General features: G+C 38.2%; 1 protein-coding gene across 1 annotated transcript in view; it reads left to right on the top strand.

The window, feature by feature from the left end:
- Positions 1–19,219, top strand: part of GCH1 (GTP cyclohydrolase 1) — a 51,319-nt gene that overhangs the window by 14,369 nt on the left and 17,731 nt on the right. The window contains exon 2 of the mRNA XM_007116410.4: positions 12,079–12,188. Within this exon, the coding sequence (XP_007116472.1) occupies positions 12,079–12,188 (110 nt within the window). The remainder of the gene's footprint in view (positions 1–12,078; positions 12,189–19,219) is intronic.

Here is a 19,219-nt window from a genome sequence, read left to right as displayed (position 1 = left end):
TGGCTGCTAACCATGAGAATCCACCCCCCGCCACCTCCACCAGTCAACACCTTTTGCCTCTCTAGAGTTCTATGAACAAGCATCCAGGTTTAGGTGAGGAAATTGGCAGTTGCTGAGTTCTGGGTTGAATCTTTTTGAGATCCGGTTAGTCCAGATGCTGTTTCAGTGAAGTTCATGGCTATTGATGTGAGGCATGATCATACAGGTATTAGTTTTTATTCTAAATAGGAATCAGAGCCCAGTTCAACAGAGGTCATTGACAAATGTCCCAAACAAGGATTTTGTCACTAAAATAGCTTAAAATACAATTACACTGATGGTATAGTTTATGCACTCACAGTATGATGTTCATGAGCAGTGATGAAGGTACTGGGTGCTGGAGTTCAACTGAGAGGCTGCTAACTCGGCGAGGACTCTGCAGAACTCCAGACCACTTTAAGGTAGAGCTGCTGTAGATCACACCTCTCTAGCTCACCACGCCTTCAAGTTATAAGTGCTTCTGTTAATGCACAGGCAACTGTGGAGGAGTGCCACTCTGATTGCCCATCAGAAACAATTTGCCTTTCAGCCATAAGGGTAAGGTGCAGTTAGCTGACAGCCTCCAGCTGTCAGCGCCTTCAGGATTTGCCTCAGTGGAGGCCAGGCTTAGCCCATGCTGTTTTTTTCTCTCATTTTAATATCTAACTCTTTCTTTCTATACCCCTCCAGAACAATAAACTGAGCCTTTTCAAGGGTGGCCCTTTACAAGTGAAGTAGTTTATAAGAGGGAGACAAGTCTTTTAGCTACATATTTAGCATGTTAGAAATGTTCACTGATATAATATTGATGCTAAGGGTCCATTTGGTGTTTCTCAAACCATTTTAGTGTTAACAAAGACTCATCCTGGTATAATGGGAAGAAACTAGTCTGGACTAGTCACAGCATCTGCACTAACTAGTTTATGACCCTGCACAAGTCACTTTCAAGACTATTGTGGATCTGGTCTGCAGGGAAAGGCACTTAGACTAGAGTTGGATTGTCTCGCCGAGGTCTCTGTAGTATGGGCACGCTTGTCGGCATTCTCTCTTTGCTCACTCTGTTGACTTCCAGCAGCTGACAGGTGAGGTCCTAGCAAGGACCTCAGGCTTCTTTTGTTGCTAGAGGTGCTGTTTTCCTTTGAAACATTCAAGCCACACAGATGGTTTCTATGGTAACAGGTCTCTCTTATTTTTCTTGTGACGCAGATTTTTTAAAAGGTTCTTCATCGATATGCTCTTTAGGGTTGGTGATCTTCTAACCTATAGCCCCTTTGCTTGACAAAATATTTATTTAAAGACTTTCCCCTCAAGAGTATTGTAGACACTTCTCCAAGAAGAGTAAGCAGTTGCTAGTCATACTAGCACTTGAGGTTTCAGTCTATTAATAAAGCTTTATATCAATTAGAAGAGGAATTGTTGGATTCGTTGGTTAAACAGTAATACCAAGAAAACGATATTCTGTTAGAATCATGGCATTTTATTTTACTTTTAATTTTTATTATGTAAAATTTCCAAACACAAAAGTAGACAAAAATTGTATGAGGGACAGCTGTATACTTACTACCTAGATTCAAAATTAACACTTTGTCATATTGGTATGGTCTGTTCTTTTACTGAGAGCAAATCAGAGATGTGTATTTAGTGGTGAAATGTCACCCTTGAAGGTGTTTTTCTTCTTAACCGTTTATACTATCCGTAGTAAAACTAACTATTAATTCCTTCATATCATTTAGTACCTAATCTACATTCAGATTTCCCCAGTTGTCCCAAATGTCTTTCACTCATGAGTTGTTCAAACTAGGACCCACTCAGTATCCATACATTTGCATTTGATTGTTAGGTTTAAATCTAGAAAAGTTCCTACTACCCTCCTCCCCCTGATTTATCAGAGATTGTCAGCTATCCTGTAAGATATTCCACCTTTGAGATTTGTGTGATTCTTTTCTTCTCATTTTCATTTAATTTGTTTCTCTATCCCTCATGTCCCTGGAAACTGGAAGTTAGGTCTAAAGACTTGATTAAGTTCAGGGAAAACATTTTTATTAGGAATGCTGTTTTCTTCATGCAATATCACAATCAGGAGAGACACAATATTTGGATCTTGAAGATTGTAAGACTCTAGTTGGTTTGAAAAGCTATCTTTTACTGGTTTCCTAGGATAAACTTCCATAGAGAAGTTCCTTTTTTTAAAAAAAGCCTTCTTATTAGTTTGAAGATTTAATGTGATTCTCCTTTCCCCTGAAACTGTTCCAGTTTGATTTCGGAAAGTAAAGGTCAAAGTAGCATTAAATTACTGAATTTTCCTGCATATAAACCAAATAAATAGTTGGTTAAACAGTATTTTGCGACTGAGGTGCACCAGCTCTGGGCTCTAGCAGAGGTTGTTATCAGGCCACTCTTTCTAGCTGCTCTCCGGGGCTGGCAGTTAGCTTGACCCTCTCTTCTCCTTCAGCTTCCGTATATATAACTATTGATATGTTTTCTTTTAAAGAATCAGATTTGCTCTCTTCACTTCCTTTGCTGTTCTAGGCCTTGTTACCTCATGGCTGCAGCAACTCCTGATTTGGCTTTCCAGCCACTGGGCTCACCAGGTTCAGACTTCTGGTGGCTGGTGATCAGGCTCTCATCTGGAAGTCAGAGGACAGGGGTCAAAATCCAGCCCTCAAACCAGCAGTTGGCTCTTCTTCAGCAGGCACTTAGTGGTTCCAAATAGAGCATCAGTTTCCTCATCTGTCAAATGAGGATAATAACTTTTGACCAATGCAGAGTGTGGCAGGACTTGAAAGAGGTTATGAACTAAATGTGAATTTTAACTTGAAAAATGCTCTAAAACAGAAGGGAATTTGGTTTCTGCCCAGTGCATGACCCATTCAGGCAGTGTACCTCTCCTTTTCTTGTTTCTCACCTCTGTAGTTCATCTCATATAGTACCTCCTTCCCTCACGCCCTCTAGAAAACCCTCTCTTCCTTTCCTCGTATCCATCCTTAAGGCCTGGCTCAAATCTTTATCTTCAATTTAGCTGTATTTCTTCTCCTGGCCCATAATTTTCCCTTTATGTAAACTATTGCGTTTGTAGTTTAGCTATAGTCATTCTCCAAATATTTTTACACATAGACTTCGTATTTCCTCAGCTCTTAAGGTTCTTGAGGTCACAGTCTGATGTATTTGTGTCCAGCTTGGAAATTAGTACAGGACTTCTATGGAAACATGATCATGTTACCTTTGAAACTGATTTCTAGTGCATTGGCTGTAGGGGCCAATTGGTTTCTTAAATGACTGATATTTTTTCTGGGAGATAGGTACAACTTTCTTGTGAGAGGTCCTCCTTCCTCTATTTTTTGCTGGGCCATGTGGTCCTCTCTGCCACCTGCTCTGAAGGTGGCTCCAGCTTCTTCCCTTTGTCTCTCCTCATCACTCACCCCACCACCCCCAACCTCAGTCTCCCTACCAGGCCTCCTGTGCAGAGCTCACAGTGTTCTGTGCAAGTTGTCACCCTGTGACTTGGTGACTCTGGTGAGGGTTTATGGTGAGGAATTATATTGCCCACTGTTTGGCCTTGCTGAACAGCAAATTAGAGCCAGTAGTGGGTCCATTTTCAACCTTCATCCTCTCTCACCCATTAAAAACCTACGCTCCCAGCTTGACTGGTTATTGGAATCATTTGGGTTTTTAAAAGACGTAATCCTGGGATCACCCCGACACCCAGTGAATCTTACTTTGTCAGAGTGGCTTGGGAAGCTGTATTTTCCAAGGCTCCCTATGATTGGCTGTATTTGGGAGCCACTGTTCTAAAAGATGATCCCTGTCCCTTAATCATTTGTCATGAATGATAGAGACTTGCACACCCTGCTGGTACTTACTTGTCGGATAGCATTACAAATGGTTCCATAACATTCGTCAGTGTGAAATCTCATGGCATAAGTGAAAGTAGGATGATAAGGGATGAGCCTATTAAAGGCTTTGAAGCAAATGGATAGTTTATCAGATTGGTGTGCTCTTTCTTTAGAACTGCTGCACACCAGACCTTGTTACCACCATCTGTTTTGTAAATTCCATTTTCAGTTAAACAGCTGGATTGTGAAAGGTATACAGAATTATCCAATTAAAAAACTAAATTTGACAGGTGTGTATTTTTTTTAATGATTCCTTGAATACACTGTGTTTCTTTCTTTAAACAGCCTTTTAAGGATCTTATTTTCCACAAATAAGAAACTTTTACCACAGATTTTCAGAGTAGTAAACTGTGACCAGAATGAGAGTTCTTTGGCTTAGGTAACTTTGGGAGTTAATAGTATATATGATTGGGAACCTTCAGTTTTATCCATGAATAAATCTGAATAGTTTAAAACAGGTGCTTTTCTCTTCCTCAGTACAGAAAGCCACTAGCCGTTGCTGTGCACATCTCAGAAGCTGACCAGTGGAGTGGGAGGGTAATTCTGTTGTAATTTGGCATCAATTTCCAACACTCGCAGAGTTGTGCAAACCAGGAACCTGGGAGTCATGTTGAATTCCTTTTTCAAAACCATCCTTTTACTTGTGAGGACCCTGCCACCCAGGTCACAGTCTGCACAGAGCTTGAAAGAGAATTCGGGTCTCTGGACTCTTTTAACTCATTCCTTCTACTTTACCATACTACTTCTTGAGCTACTGTGTGTGTGGTTTCATAAGAGCCAGTTAAGTAATTGTGGGTAGAGAGATTTTATGTGCTTCCATTTTCTCATTTCAGTGTTTTAATGTCTTATAGATAAACTGTAACAAACATTACTGTTGTGATCAAGAAAAAGGTCTTAATTAACTTCATATATGAAACTTGTCTCTCAGGGAGAGATGTTGTGTTCATAACAACGGCTGCTGAGAGGATGGGAAGAGCATACTGCTACTGTATTTGCTGAAACATGCATATCAATACTCTTTTGAGGGCAGCCAGCACATTTATTTCCATAGCCTTGGCTATGTATTTTTTCCCCAGCTTTATTAAGATATAATTGACATGTAACATTGTATAAATTTAAGATGTGCAGTGTATTGATTTGATTCACTTATATGTTGCAGTATGATTACCACCCTTTTAAGATCTACTCTCTTAGCAACTTTCAAATATTTAATACAGTATTGTTAATTATAATTAAAAAGCTGTGTGTTAAATCCCCAGAATTTATTCATCTTCTAACTTGAAATTTGTACTCTTTGACTAACCTCTTCCCATTTCCTCCACCCTCCCAGCTTCTTGTAACGACCATTATACTCTCTGTTTCTACAGGTTCGGCTTTTTTAGATTCCACATATAAGTGAGATCATACACTGTTTGTCTTTCTCCGTCTGGCTTATTTCACTTAGCGTGATGCCCTCAAGGTCCATTCATGTTGTCTTAGCTATATTTTAGTTGCTTAGATGCAACATGGGAATTTGTCTCTGCCAAGGATGGCAGGAAGGAAAATTTCCAAAATAACCAAACTTTGACTTTCTTTGCAATGCACTGGATCTTTCCTGCTGACAAACTTGCAGTTTATGAAGTAAGTTCATGGAGCATATCAAAGCTGTGCAGCAGCTCTGCCTACTTCAGCAGATGGTGCGAATGGTTGTCTAAAGTCATCTTAGTTTCTGTCATTATGTCCGTCTGTGGAATGTTTGGGTTCATGCTTATTTTGGCCAGTTTACAAATGTTAGCTCTGTCTTGTAAAGTGCAAAAAGCGGTTCCTGTTGGAATACTAACAACAGGTGTATTACCATGATGGAAATGAAAGCAGAGATAGTGATTTTCTTTTATCTTTTAATTTGTTTTAATGTTGCTCTTACTCATAGGACAAACTTTTCAAACAGGAGGTAGAAAGCAAAAAGTTTCAGTGCCACACTCAGGGCAGAAGCCTTTGTTTTAATTGCAGAGTATGATTTAGGGAGGTTTCTGAAGGCGTTTGCAGCATTGTGTGAAGCAGGCTGTGTCTTTCCTGTGGAATCCTTCTCTAGTCCCAGTCCTTCTGTGCAAGGGTAACCTCAGTTGCTTGCTTTTTTTTCAGGAAAAAAAACAAAACACCAGCATGTGTATGAACTGCTCAGTTTAAAAAATCTTCTTTTTATTAATGAAATATCTCAAATATACAAGAAAAAGTATGAAGAACTAATTTAGCCGACATTTATCCAATTTTAGCAAACCGTAATATTTTGCTATAATTGCTCTAAAAAATACAGATAAAGCTCATAGTTATCTCTTTCTGATCCTGCTAGCCTCCCTCTGCAGAGTTAACCACTATCCTGAATTTGATCTCTTACTCTCATGCCTATTTTTATACTTTCATTTTATGTTGTGTGTCCACAAACAACAGGTAGTATTGTTTCTACTTCATTTAAATGGACATACTCTTGTCAATGAAAAAAATTAATCAATCGTCAATCTAGGTAAGAAATGGAAAATTTTATTTGAGCCAACCTGAGGATTATAACCTGAGAGACAGTCCCTCAGAGAACTTTGAGAACTGTTCTGAAGCAGTAAGCGGGGAGGTCAGTACATATGTGATTTTGACAAAGGATAATCAAGCACACATCTTGGTTGAAGGTTACTGCTACTCACAAGGAAGAGATACCTTAGTTAATGCTTTTTTTTTTTTTTTTTAGTGCTTTTCTAAGTAAGATATATAATTGTTCTTCTGATGCACATTTAAATTCCTAATATTTGTTATTACCAATAATGTTGCAATGAGAATTCTTATGTTCCCTTGGCCACATGAGTTTCTTTGGAGTCTCTTCTATTTTAAGGAAGTAAATCACAGGGTAAAGACTGAGATATTAATTAGATAAAATGGAAGATCTCTGTTTAGCTCTGGCTCTGTGCGTGGTGTGTAGGGTACTGTGTGGAAACTCCAAAGCCTTCAGCTACAACACTTACCTCCAAGGTTGGGAGAAATCAGCACAGATAACAGTGGTACCAGGAAGTACAATGAAGTAAGTACTCTATGCTGGTTGAGGCAGCTCTAATGTTAGAGTGTTTGGGCCAGTGATTCAGATCTTTCTCCACTAAATCAGGTGGGCTTATCTTTGTTAGCCCCTTGAGTTGATTTAATTCCAGCCAAGAGCGAAGAGGCCTGATGCCTTGTTAGGTCTCACTCTCTGCGTCTTGTTCTCTCTTAATTCGAAAACCAGTAGGCAGACCCCATTCTCTCTTTCCTGTCCCTAAGGATGGACGCATGTTCAGCATTCCAGGTCTTCTTCCATTGTCTTTAAATGCTGTCCTCCAGGAAGATGGATCATCTGTGCAATTCTGACTTCCTCAGAGATCTCTAATTTTTGGTGCTGATCGCAAAACATCCAGGATAGTGCTAATTACTGTTATCACTCATGCAAAAGAAAGTTCCTTAGATATAATTTTCCTTTTGTGTGGAATTTCCCCTAGGAGTTTCCTTTTACTCCAGCAGAAACAGGTCTGTGTTCCTTAATATATATGACGTATCAGTAGGAGCATTTTCAAGGTGTAAAGGTTCTGTGTAGCAGCACAGAACATGGAATACCTCAAAACAGCAGCTCTCAAAGTGTGGTTCCCAGACCAGGAGCATTGCATCTTCTGGGAACTTGTTAAAAATGCAGATTCTCAGGCTCACCCAAATCTCCTAAATCAGATGCTCTGGGGTGGGGTCCAGGGATTTGTGTTTTAACAAGCTCACTGGGGGAGTCAGAACGTCTGCTTCAGAGGGTGCTTAAATACTTACTCTGGGTCATTTGTGGGCCTGCCTTAATGCACTTTCAGGAAGGGACAAAATGCCTGAGGGATGGCTGCCCAGCAGGGTTGTTTGTTGTCATTGCTTAGTCATTAATGACATGAGAAAGGTATACTTTTATACTTTTTGTGTGTGGTGTTGTTATAGATAGGCCTTTAACTTTTGGAGGTAGCTTTGGTTTCTTTTGTTGGTTATGACCAACAGTAGGAAATAGAACACCGTAAATCCTTGTTTCCAGGGTTACCTCCTTGCTGCTGATAACAGACAGGAAATTAAAACGATCCGTGATAGTGTTTTGTTCTTATTAGCCACAGATGGTAGCTTTTAGATATGTTGGAGCAAAACATAAATAAATATAGCAGGGAGACTTCATTACTGAAGAAAAATGATTAGGCTGGGTCAGGTTTATAGTCTGGGTCCATTTTAATGAAATGGGATATAGGCAACGCATCAATGCTCCATTATCACACAAAGCATCACAATGTATGGGGTCGCTAGTTGTTTTCTTTTTAGTTTAGATTTGAGTATGTAAAACATTTACATGATTTCAAAGTCAAAATAATGTAACAAATTTTATTCAAAGATGTCTCATTTTATCATATCCCTTTTTGCCTGTTCTTTTAGTTCTTTATGGGTAATCATTTTTATTTGCTTTTTGATTTATTCTTCTAGTGTTTCCTTTTGAAGATAACTGTATATATGTGTGTATATGTCCGTATCTCCTTTCGACTTTTACACAAAAGGTTTCATAATATACCACAGCTTTTAAACTTTTTTGTTTTTTATTATTTTTTTTTGGGCGCACTGCGCGGCACGAGGGATCTTACTTCTCCGACCAGGGATAGAACCAGTGGCCCCGGCAGTGGAAGTGTGGAGTCTTAACCACTGGACTGCCAGGGAAGTCCCTGTATGCCACAGTTTTTTTTAAAGTTAGCTCTATTAAGGTGTAACTATTCAATAAAATTTACCAACTTTATGTGCACAATTTGAATTTTGACAAACTCATACAGTTGCATAGCCACCAGTACAACGAAGGTTTAGATGGTTTCCATCAACCAAAAAAAAATGTCTTCATATCCTTTTGCAGCCAATCCTCTGTCGTACCTCTGTGGTCTCTGGTAAACTTTCTGTCTGCTTTCTATCACTATATTTGCTTTTCCTAGAATCTCACATAGTCTTTTGTGCATGTATGTCTTTGACTTCTTTTACTTAGTATAATTCTTCGGAGGTTCAACCATCTTAGTACATGTATCATTATTTTATCCCATCTTATTGCTGAGTAGTGCTCCATTGCTTATATATTCCAGTTGATGGGCATTGTTCTGTTGTGTTTTTTTTTAATTAATTTATTTTTTAAAATTTATTTATGTATTGGCTGCATTGGGTCTTTGTTGCTAGAGAAAGCATAGGCTTTCTGTAGTTGCAGCGAGCAGGCTTCTCATTGTGGTGGCTTCTCTTGTTGTGGAGCATGGGCTCTAGGTGCACAGGCTTCAGTAGTTGTGGCTCATGGGCTCTAAAGCGCAGGCTCAGTAGTTGTGGCGCACGAGCTTAGTTGCTCTGTGGCATGTGGGATCCTCCCGGACCAGGACTCGAACCCGTGTCCCCTGCATTGGCAGGTGGATTCTTAACCACTGCGCCACCAGGGAAGTCCCTCTGTTGTGTGTGTTTTTTAAAAGTTTTTATTCTGAAATAATTTTAGACTTACAGAATAATGATAAAAATAGTAAGAAAGATTCTATATATACCCTTTCCCTAGCTTCCTCTAATGCTAACATCTTCCATGGCCATGGTGCAATCATCAACACTATGAACGAAACTACAGGCTTTATTTGGATTTTAGTTTTTCTGTTGTTTTTAGTTGTCATGTGTCTTTAGTCTTCTCTAGCGTGGACAGTTCCTTAGTCTTTCCATGTCTTTTTATTTTTTAATTATTTATTTTTTTGACCACGCCGCGTGGCCTGTGGAATCTGAGCTCCCTGACCAGGGATTGAACCCAGGCCCACAGCAGTGAGAGTGCAGAGTTCTAGTCACTGGACCACCAGGAAATTCCCTCCATGTCTTTTTAAAAAGAGTTCTTGGGCTTCCCTGGTGGCGCAGTGGTTGAGAGTCAGCCTGCCGATGCAGGGGACACGGGTTCGTGCCCCGGTACGGGAAGATCCCCACATGCCGTGGAGTGGCTGGGCCCGTGAGCCATGGCCGCTGAACCTGCGCGTCCAGAGCCTGTGCTCCGCAACGGGAGAAGCCACAACAGTGAGAGGCCCGTGTAACGCAAAAAAAAAAAAAAAAAAGTGTTCTTGTTTAGGTATTTTGTAGAATGTCCCTCAATTTGTGTGGTGATTAGACTGCAGTTACAGATTTTGGGGAAGAATTCCACAGAGGTTATGTGCCCTTCTCATGGTCTTATGTCAGGAGCTACATGATATCAGTATGTCTTATTACTGGTAAAGTTAACCTTAATTATTTGATTAAAGTAGTGTCTGCCAGGTTTCTCCATAGTAAACTGATTACTTTTCCTTTTCTGCAGTCTGTTCCTTAGAAGCAAATTATTGCTTTTTAAATTCTGGTGTACATCAATGTGCATGGGAACATAGTTTAGCAACTCTCTTAATCTTAATTATAGTAATAGTAATAATATTATCTATCGCATACCCCACCTGCATATTTTCTAAACACAAGTGGATTATCTCATTTAATCCTCAGGATACCTCTTTGAAGTAGATACTTTTTTCATGCCCATTTTATAACTGAGAAGACTGAGGGAGTGTCTTGCCTAAGGTTCAGCAGTTAGCAATGGAGCCAGATGCTGACATAAGCCTAACTTGAGGGCCAGCATTTAACACGTGCCATATGGTTGTTGTCAGAGCTTAGAATGGGGATGCTCTCATTTTTTGCCAGAGAAAACAAATGAACACTTCCTATATTTGACAATTCTCTTTTGTTCTTTAAGAAAAATTTTTTTCTTTTTACTTTCAGGAAGATTCCTTGTGTGACTAAAGATTTTAGTCAGCTATGCATGGCAGTAACATTACATTAAAATCATGGAGAACTCCAAGATACTTTGGGGAGCATTGAGGATCTATTTTTAGACTTCTTTCAAAAATAGGACTGAAGGTTAGGACAGAGTATTCAGAAGAGAAAACTGCTTTTGGAGGAGTATTTACTTAAAGAATGGCCCTGAGCCTTCTGCTCCCTGGATTTTTTTAGCCTCTCTTAACCAGGGTGTCATGTTTATCTGTGTGTCCAAACCCCACATGTTCACTTTTGTTTACCACACTAAAAACTGCTGTATTACACAGTCAAATGTGTCTCTGAATAGCCTAAATCGGGGGATGACAACTGTGGTTAAATGATAACTCAATATCTGTGAGCCTCTCTTCTGGTAGCAACGGAGCTACTGAAGGTCAGGCTGTGTGGGTGGACATTTGCACATCTTCCCTGTGACTCACTCAGCAGCCTGCCTTTCCAAGGGGAAATAGCAGTATGTGGCTACAAAGCTCTGTTCATCTCCTCCCTTCTGTCTCATGCTGTGTAGATTGGGTATCCCCAAATCCTTGAAATCACATACCTAGATGACTTGAATGTATCTAGTCTGCCAAGCTGTTCAGATATGAGTGCAGTTTTTAAAAATAAAGTTTTTGTTTCTAAATGTCTGTTGTAAGGCTGGCCGTATATGACAGAGTCCACAGGTTAAACAAGACACTGTTCATCACCCAAAGCCAACCTGGACAGGCACACACGTAAAAACTATAGAATTAATTTCCTTAGGAAGGGAGGAGGAAGGCAACTGTTTAGAATGAGTCTGATGCTTGCATACAATAACTAGAAAATTTTATAAGAATAGAAAATTATTTGGGGTGGTAATAACAGAGGTCAAGTTTATGGGTATCTGGATCTACCTTCAGAAATCAGAGAGGTAAGAATTGGTTTTTTCTCACATATAGTTTTCTACACATTTGTTATAAAGAAAGTGTTAGGTACAGGAAAATGTAAGGAAGAAAGTGAAAGTAGACCATTCCTATCACCAGAAATACCCACTCTTTTGTTTTGCATAATCTATCTCCTTTCTTCCCTCCCTCTTTTTCTCTCCCTCTCCTATGCTACAAATACATTGGTAATCCTGCATTTTTAATGTAATACCACATCATAAGGATTTTCCCCACCATTTAAAGAAAAAGACTTTGCTAATGTGGTGGGAGAAAAATAACTAGTTTTAATTTGCATGCCATTAATATTTTAGTTAGGATTAACATTCTTATGTTGACTGTCAATTTACACGTACCTACAGGGTGTTAGCTTTTCTATTCTTTATCTTACTATAATTGGAAACGTTACTAAAGCAAGCCTCTGATTTCAGATGTCCTAAATGATGCTATATTTGATGAAGATCATGATGAGATGGTGATTGTGAAGGACATAGACATGTTCTCCATGTGTGAACATCATCTAGTTCCATTTGTTGGAAAGGTAAGTTTTTCTATGTTGTCTCCTAACAATGTTTAAAAGCACAATGACAGTTTTAAAGTTAGGATAATTATATTTTAAATTGTCACCTGCTAATTCCTAATATCCCAGATATTTAGAATTACACATAAACATTTACTCTTTATCAACCCTACTAATCTAACAGCTGGAAATTAACAAAATAAAAACAAAGTAGCAGAAGGCCCTCTAGGCAAGCATTTCACAGTAAATACCATGTTAATAGGTTAAAATAATGAGATTAAAGACCATCTTTTTTTTTTTAGGTAGCTGCGGCAGGCTCTGAAAACCTTTGCCCTTTCTTTTGACTTGATCCAAGATATACTTTTGTATAATATGACATGAGCAGTAATGATTGCAGAATTTCTTGTGGCAGAGGTTATAGTATTAGTGGGTTTAATTTGTTTCCAACCCTTTCTATTTTAGGAAAATGAATCTGTGAGCTAGATAATGTTATCTAGTTTGCTGTAGTTAAACATACTTTTGAGAACATGTGGGTTACCAAGAGTTGCGCTTTTCTCTTCCCTCCCCCCATATCATAATTTTATTTTATTTTGACTTTTTATTAATAATTTTCAAATAGAAGACTTACAGGAAATAGTGGTATGACTATCTAAACACCCATCACCTAAATTTCATGTGTTAACATTTGCTTCATATTTTTTTGTTAAAGTATTTTTTCATTTTTTATAGAAGTGAAACGTAGAAAAATGCACAGATCATTAGGGTACTTCCTGCTACTTCGCAGATCAAGAACTAGAACATTATCAGTGTCCTAGAAGCTCACCTTGTGCCCCTTGTTAATCCCTAACCCATCTTGTCCCCACAGGTAACCAGTATATGGATTTGTAACATTATAGATTGATTAGTTTTGCTTGTTTTTCAATTACTATATATAAATAGGTGGGGTCTACAGAATGTACTCTTTTGTGTTTAGCTTCTTTTGTTCCATATTGAAAGAGTCATTGATGTTATGTTATTGCCTGTCATTATATTTTCATTGCTATATATAATTCCACTGTACAAACATACCACAATTTATTCTGTTCTTGGAGGACATTTGTCTTGTTTCCTCTCTCTCTCTGTTTGGGTTTTTTGGTTGTTGTTGTTGGTGGGTTTTTTTTTGTTTTTGGCTATTACAAACAATACTGCTACCAGCATTCTTTTGGTGCACAGATGCATGCATTTCTCTTTTAAATTTTTATTTATTTTTTAATTTTCTGAAAGAATTTATTTATTTATTATTTATTTATTTACCAAGCCACACAGCATGTGGGATCTCAGTTCCCTGACCAGGGATTGAACCTGGGCCATGGCAGTAAAAGCCCAGAATCCTAATCACTAGGCCACCAGGGAACTCACTAATTTATTTTTAAATTTTAGTTGATTTACAATATTGTATTAGTGTACAGGTGTACAGTAAAGTGATTCAGCTGTATGTATGTGTGTGTGTGTGTGTGTGTATTTTTTTTTCAGGTTATTTTCCATTCTAGATTATTATAAGATACAGAATATAGTTCCCTGTGCTATACAGTAAATTCTTATTGCCTATGTATTTTATATATAGTAGTTTGTATCCTAATTTATCCCTTTCCCCTTTGGTAACCATAAGTTTGTTTTCTATGTCTATTAGTCTGTTTCTGTTTTGTCTATACATTCATTTGTATTATTTTTAAGGTTCCACATATAAGTGATATCATATGATATTTGTCTCTCTCTGTCTGACTTACTTCACTTAGTATTGTATTCTCTAGGTCAAGCCACGTTGCTGCAAATGGCAATACTTTATTCTTTTTTATGGCTGAGTCATAGTCCATTGTATACATATACCATATCTTCTTAAACCAATTGTCTGTTGATGGACACTTGGGTTGTTTCTGTGTCTTGGCTATTGTAAATAGTGCTGCTCTGAACATTGTGGTGCATGTATTTTTTTGAGTTAGAGTTTTAATCTTTTCTGGATATATGCCCAGGAGTGGGACTGCTGGATCATATGGTAACTCTAGTTTTTGAAGGAACCTCCATAGCGGTTGCACCAATTTACATTCCCACCAACAATGTAAGAGGGTTCCCTTTTCCCCACACCCTCTCCAGCATTTATTATTTGTAGACTTTTTGATGATGGTCATTTTCTAACTGGTGTGGTGTGGTCTCATTGTGGTTTTGATTTGCATTTCTCTAATAATTAACATGTTGAGCACTGTTCATGTGCCTGTTAGCCATCTGTGTGTCTTCTTTGGAGAAATGTCTGTTTAGACCTTCTGCCCATTTCTTGATTGGGTTTTTTTTTTTCAATATTGAGTTGTATGACTTGCTTGTATATTTTGGATATTAACCCCTTGTCGGTCACATTGTTTGCAAACATTTTCTCCCATTAGGTAGGTTGTCTTTTTGTTTTGTCGATGGTATTCTTTGCTGTGCAAAAGCTTGTAAGTTTGATTAGGTCCCATTTGTTTATTTTTGCTTTTATTTCTTTTGCATTCGGAGACTGATCTAAGAAAATATTGCTATGACTTATGTCAGGGAATGTTTTGCCTATGTTCTCTTCTAGGAGTTTTATGGTGTCATGTCTTATATTTAGGTCTTTAAGCTATTTTGAGTTTATTTTTGTGTACAGTGTGAGGGAGTGTTCTAATTTCATTGATATACATGTAGCTGTCCAGCTTTCCCAACACCACTTTTTGAAGAGATTGTCTTTTCTCCATTGTATATTCTTGCCTCCTTTGTCATAGATTAATTGACCATAAGTACATGGGTTTATTTCTGGGCTTTCTATCCTATTCCATTGATCTTTGTGTCTGTTTTTTTTTTTTTTTTTTTAATGGTGCTTGGGCCTCTCACTGCCGTGGCCTCTCCCGTTGCGGAGCACAGGTTCCGGACGCGCAGGCCTTTGCTCTTTTCCCTCAGGATTGCTTTGGCAATTCTAGGTCTTTTGTGGCTCCATATAAATTTTAGTATTACTTGTTCCAGTTCTGTGAAAAATGTCATGGGTATTTTGATAGGGATTGCATTAAATCTGTAGATTGCTTGGAGTAGTATGGCCATTTTAACAATATAAATTCTTCTAATCCAAGAGGATGAGATATCTTTCCATTTCTTTGAATCATCTTCAATTTACTTACTTTATCAATGTTTTATAGTTTTTAGTGTGTAGGTCTTTCACCTCCTTGGTTAAATTTATTCCTAGTTTTTTTTTGTTTTTTAATTGGATGTGATTTTAAACAGAATTTTTTAACTTTCTCTTTCTGGTATTTCCTTGTTAGTGTAAATAAATGCAACAGATTTCTGTATATTAGTCTTGTATCCTGCTACCTTGCTGATTTCTTTTATTCTGATAGTTTTTGTGTGGAGTCATTAGGGTTCTCTATATAGAGAACCATGTCATTTGCAAATAGTGACAGTTTACCTCTTTACTTCCAATTTGAGTACCTTTTCTTTTTCTTATCTGATTGCTGTGGCTCGGACTTCCAATACAACTGTTTATAGTATTGTCTTATGATTTTTTTTTGTTTGTTTGTATTTCTGCAGTATTGGTTGTTATTTCTCCTCTTTCACTTCTTGTATATTTGGGTCCTCTCTCTTTTCTTCTTGGTGAGCCTGGCTAGAAGTTTGTCTGTTTTGTCTTTTCAAAAAACCAGCTCTTGGTTTTATTGATCTTTTCTATTTTTAAAAAATCTCTATTTTATTTATTTTCTTTCTGATCTTTATGATTTCCTTCCTTTTGCTGACTTTGGGTTTTGTTTGTTCTTCTTTTTCTAATTCTTTAGTTGATAGGTTAGGTTGTTTGAGATTTTTCTTATTTGAGGAATTCGTGTATTGCTATGAACTTCTCAGAACTGCTTTTGCTGCATTCCATAGATTTTTGTAAGGTTGTGGGGTTTTTTTTTTGTTTTTTTTGTTTTTGCGGTATGCGGGCCTTTCACTGTTGTGGCCTCTCCCGTTGCGGAGCATAGGCTCCGGAGGCGCAGGCTCAGCGGCCATGGCTCACGGGCCCAGCCGCTCTGCGGCATGTGGGATCTTCCCAGACTGGGGCACGAACCTGTGTCCCCTGCATCGGCAGGCGGCCTCTCAACCACTGCGCCACCAGGGAAGCCCTAAGGTTGTGTTTTTATTGTTGTTTGTCACAAGGTATTTTCTGATTTCTTCTTTGATTTCATCATTGACCTATTGGGTTTTTAGTAGCGTATTATTTAGCCTCCATGTGTTTTGTTTTGTTTTGTTTTTTCCTGTTTTTCTTTGTGGTTGATTTCTCATGTCATACCATTGTGGTCAAAAAAGATGTTTGAAATAATTTCTGTCCTCTTAAATTTGTTAAGGTTTGTTTTATGACCTAGTATATGGTCTATTCTAGAGAATGTTCCATGTGTTCTTGAAAAGAATTTTTTTTTTAATGTAGTGTCCGTCCTATAGATATCAGTTAAGGCCAACTGGTCTAGTGTCATTTTAGGACCTCTGTTGCCTTATTGATTTTCTGTCTGGAAGATCTATACGTTGATGTCAGTGAGGTGTTAAAAGTCTCCTACTATTATTGTATTCCTGTCACTTTCTCCCTTTGTTAGTATTTTTATATATTTAGGTATTCCAAAATGGGTGCATATATGTTAATGAGTATAATATCCTCTTCTTGTATTGATCCCTTTATTATATAATGTCCTTGTCTTTCTTTATGGACTCTGTTTTAAAGTCTATTTTGTCCAATATGAGTATTGCTACCTCTGTTTTCTTGTCACTTCTATTTAGATGAAATATCTCTTTTCATCCCTTCACTTTCAATCTGTGTGTGTATTTTGCCCTGAAGTGAGTCTCTGGTAGGCAGTGCATTTTAGTTTCTTGTCTTTTTATTCAGTCTGCCACTCTATATCTTTTGATGGGAGCATTTAGTCCATTGACATTTAAAGTAATTATTGATTGGTATGTACTTATTGCCATTTGAAACCTTGTTTTCCAGTTGATTTTGTAGTTCTTCTTTGTTCATCTCTTTATGTTTTTCCTTTTGTGGTTTGATGGTTTTTTTATATTATGCTTGAGTTCCTTTCTTTTTGGTTGCTGTGAATCTGTCATGTGTTTTTGATTTGTGGTTATCCTGGTTTTCAAGGATGTTGACCCATAACTATATCTACTTGCTTTAAACTGATAGTCATATCATATAAGTTTGAACATGTTCTAAAAGATCTACATTTTTATACTCTCCTTTCCCATATTTTATGGCTTTGATGTCCCATTTTACATCTTCATGTTTATTCTTTTGCTGTTAATTGTAGTTATAATTGCATTTACAAATTTTTTTGATTTTTTTGCAGTGTAAATAATGTAAACATAATTTACAATGTCATCTTAGTTTCAGGTGTACAGCACAGTGCTTCAGTTATTGTTTTTTAATCTATGTACTGGCTTATTTAAGTGATCTTCAGTCCTTTTATATATTTGCTTTTCTTTTTTTTTTTATATTTTATTTTTGGCTGCATCAGGTCTTAGTTGTAGCATGTGGGATCTTTCATTGCGGCATGCAGGCTCTTCATTGCGGCACTTGGGCTTCTCTGTAGTTGTGGCACACAGTCTCCAGAGCGCATAGGCTCTGTAGCTGCAGCACACAGGCTCATTAGTTGTGGAGCGTGGGCTCAGTTGCTCCATGGCATGTGGGATCTTAGTTCCCTGACTAGGGATCGAACCCACGTCCCTTGCATTGGAAGGTGGATTCTTAACCACTGGACCACCAGGGAAGTCCCATATATTTGCTTTTCCTATTGTGATTTTTCCCTATCCTATAGATTCTTTTTTTTTAAAATTGAGAACATTTTTAAAAATTAATTAATTAAATTTTGGCTGCATTGGGTCTTCATTGCTGTGCACAGGCTTTCTCTAGTTGAGGTGAGCGGGGGCTACTCCTCGTTGCAGTGCACAGGGTTCTCATTGCGGTGGCTTCTCTTTGTTGCGGAGCATGGGCTCTAGGCACGCAGGCTTCAGTAGTTGTGGCTTGTGGGCTCTAGAGCACAGGCTCAGTAGTTGTGGCACACAGGCTTAGCTGCTCCGCGGCATGTGGGATTTTCCCAGACCAGGGCTCGAACCTGTGTCCCCTGCACTGGCAGGTGGATTCTTAACCACTACACCACCAGGGAAGTCCCCCTATAAATTCTGGCTTCTCTGCTATTTAGAGAAAACCTTTCAATATTTCTTTAAGGGTAGGTTTAGTATTGCTGAATTCTTTTAGTTTTTGCTTGTCTGAGAAATTCTTTACCTCTCCTATTCCAAATTATATTCTTGCTTGGTAGAGTTGCAGGTGTTTCCCTTTCAGGACTTTGAATATATCATGCCACTCCCTTCTGGCCTGCAAAGTTTCTGCAGAGAAATCTGCTGCTAGCCTTACGGGGGTTCCCTTGTAACTGACTGTTTTTCTCCTGCTGCCTTTAGAATCCTTACATTAACTTTTGCCACTTTAATTATGATATATATTGGTCTGGGTCTGTTTGTGTTCATCTTGTTTGGAACCCTCTATCCTTCCTGTACCTGAATGCATTTCATTCTTCAGGTATGGAAAGTTTTCAGCCATAATTTCTGATACATTTTTGATCTTTTCTCTTTTCTCCATCTGACACCCGTTTCTTTACCTCTCCTATTCCAAATTATATTCTTGCTTGGTAGAGTTGCAGGTGTTTCCCTTTCAGGACTTTGAATATATCATGCCACTCCCTTCTGGCCTGCAAAGTTTCTGCAGAGAAATCTGCTGCTAGCCTTACGGGGGTTCCCTTGTAACTGACTGTTTTTCTCCTGCTGCCTTTAGAATCCTTACATTAACTTTTGCCACTTTAATTATGATATATATTGGTCTGGGTCTGTTTGTGTTCATCTTGTTTGGAACCCTCTATCCTTCCTGTACCTGAATGCATTTCATTCTTCAGGTATGGAAAGTTTTCAGCCATAATTTCTGATACATTTTTGATCTTTTCTCTTTTCTCCATCTGACACCCGTTACGAGTTGGTTGGCAGACTTTATATTATCCCATAGTTCTCATATGGTG

The sequence above is a fragment of the Physeter macrocephalus genome, chromosome 11, assembly GCF_002837175.3.
Source record: "Physeter macrocephalus isolate SW-GA chromosome 11, ASM283717v5, whole genome shotgun sequence".
NCBI lineage: Eukaryota > Metazoa > Chordata > Mammalia > Artiodactyla > Physeteridae > Physeter > Physeter macrocephalus.
This window is presented reverse-complemented; position numbering and strand designations above follow the sequence as displayed.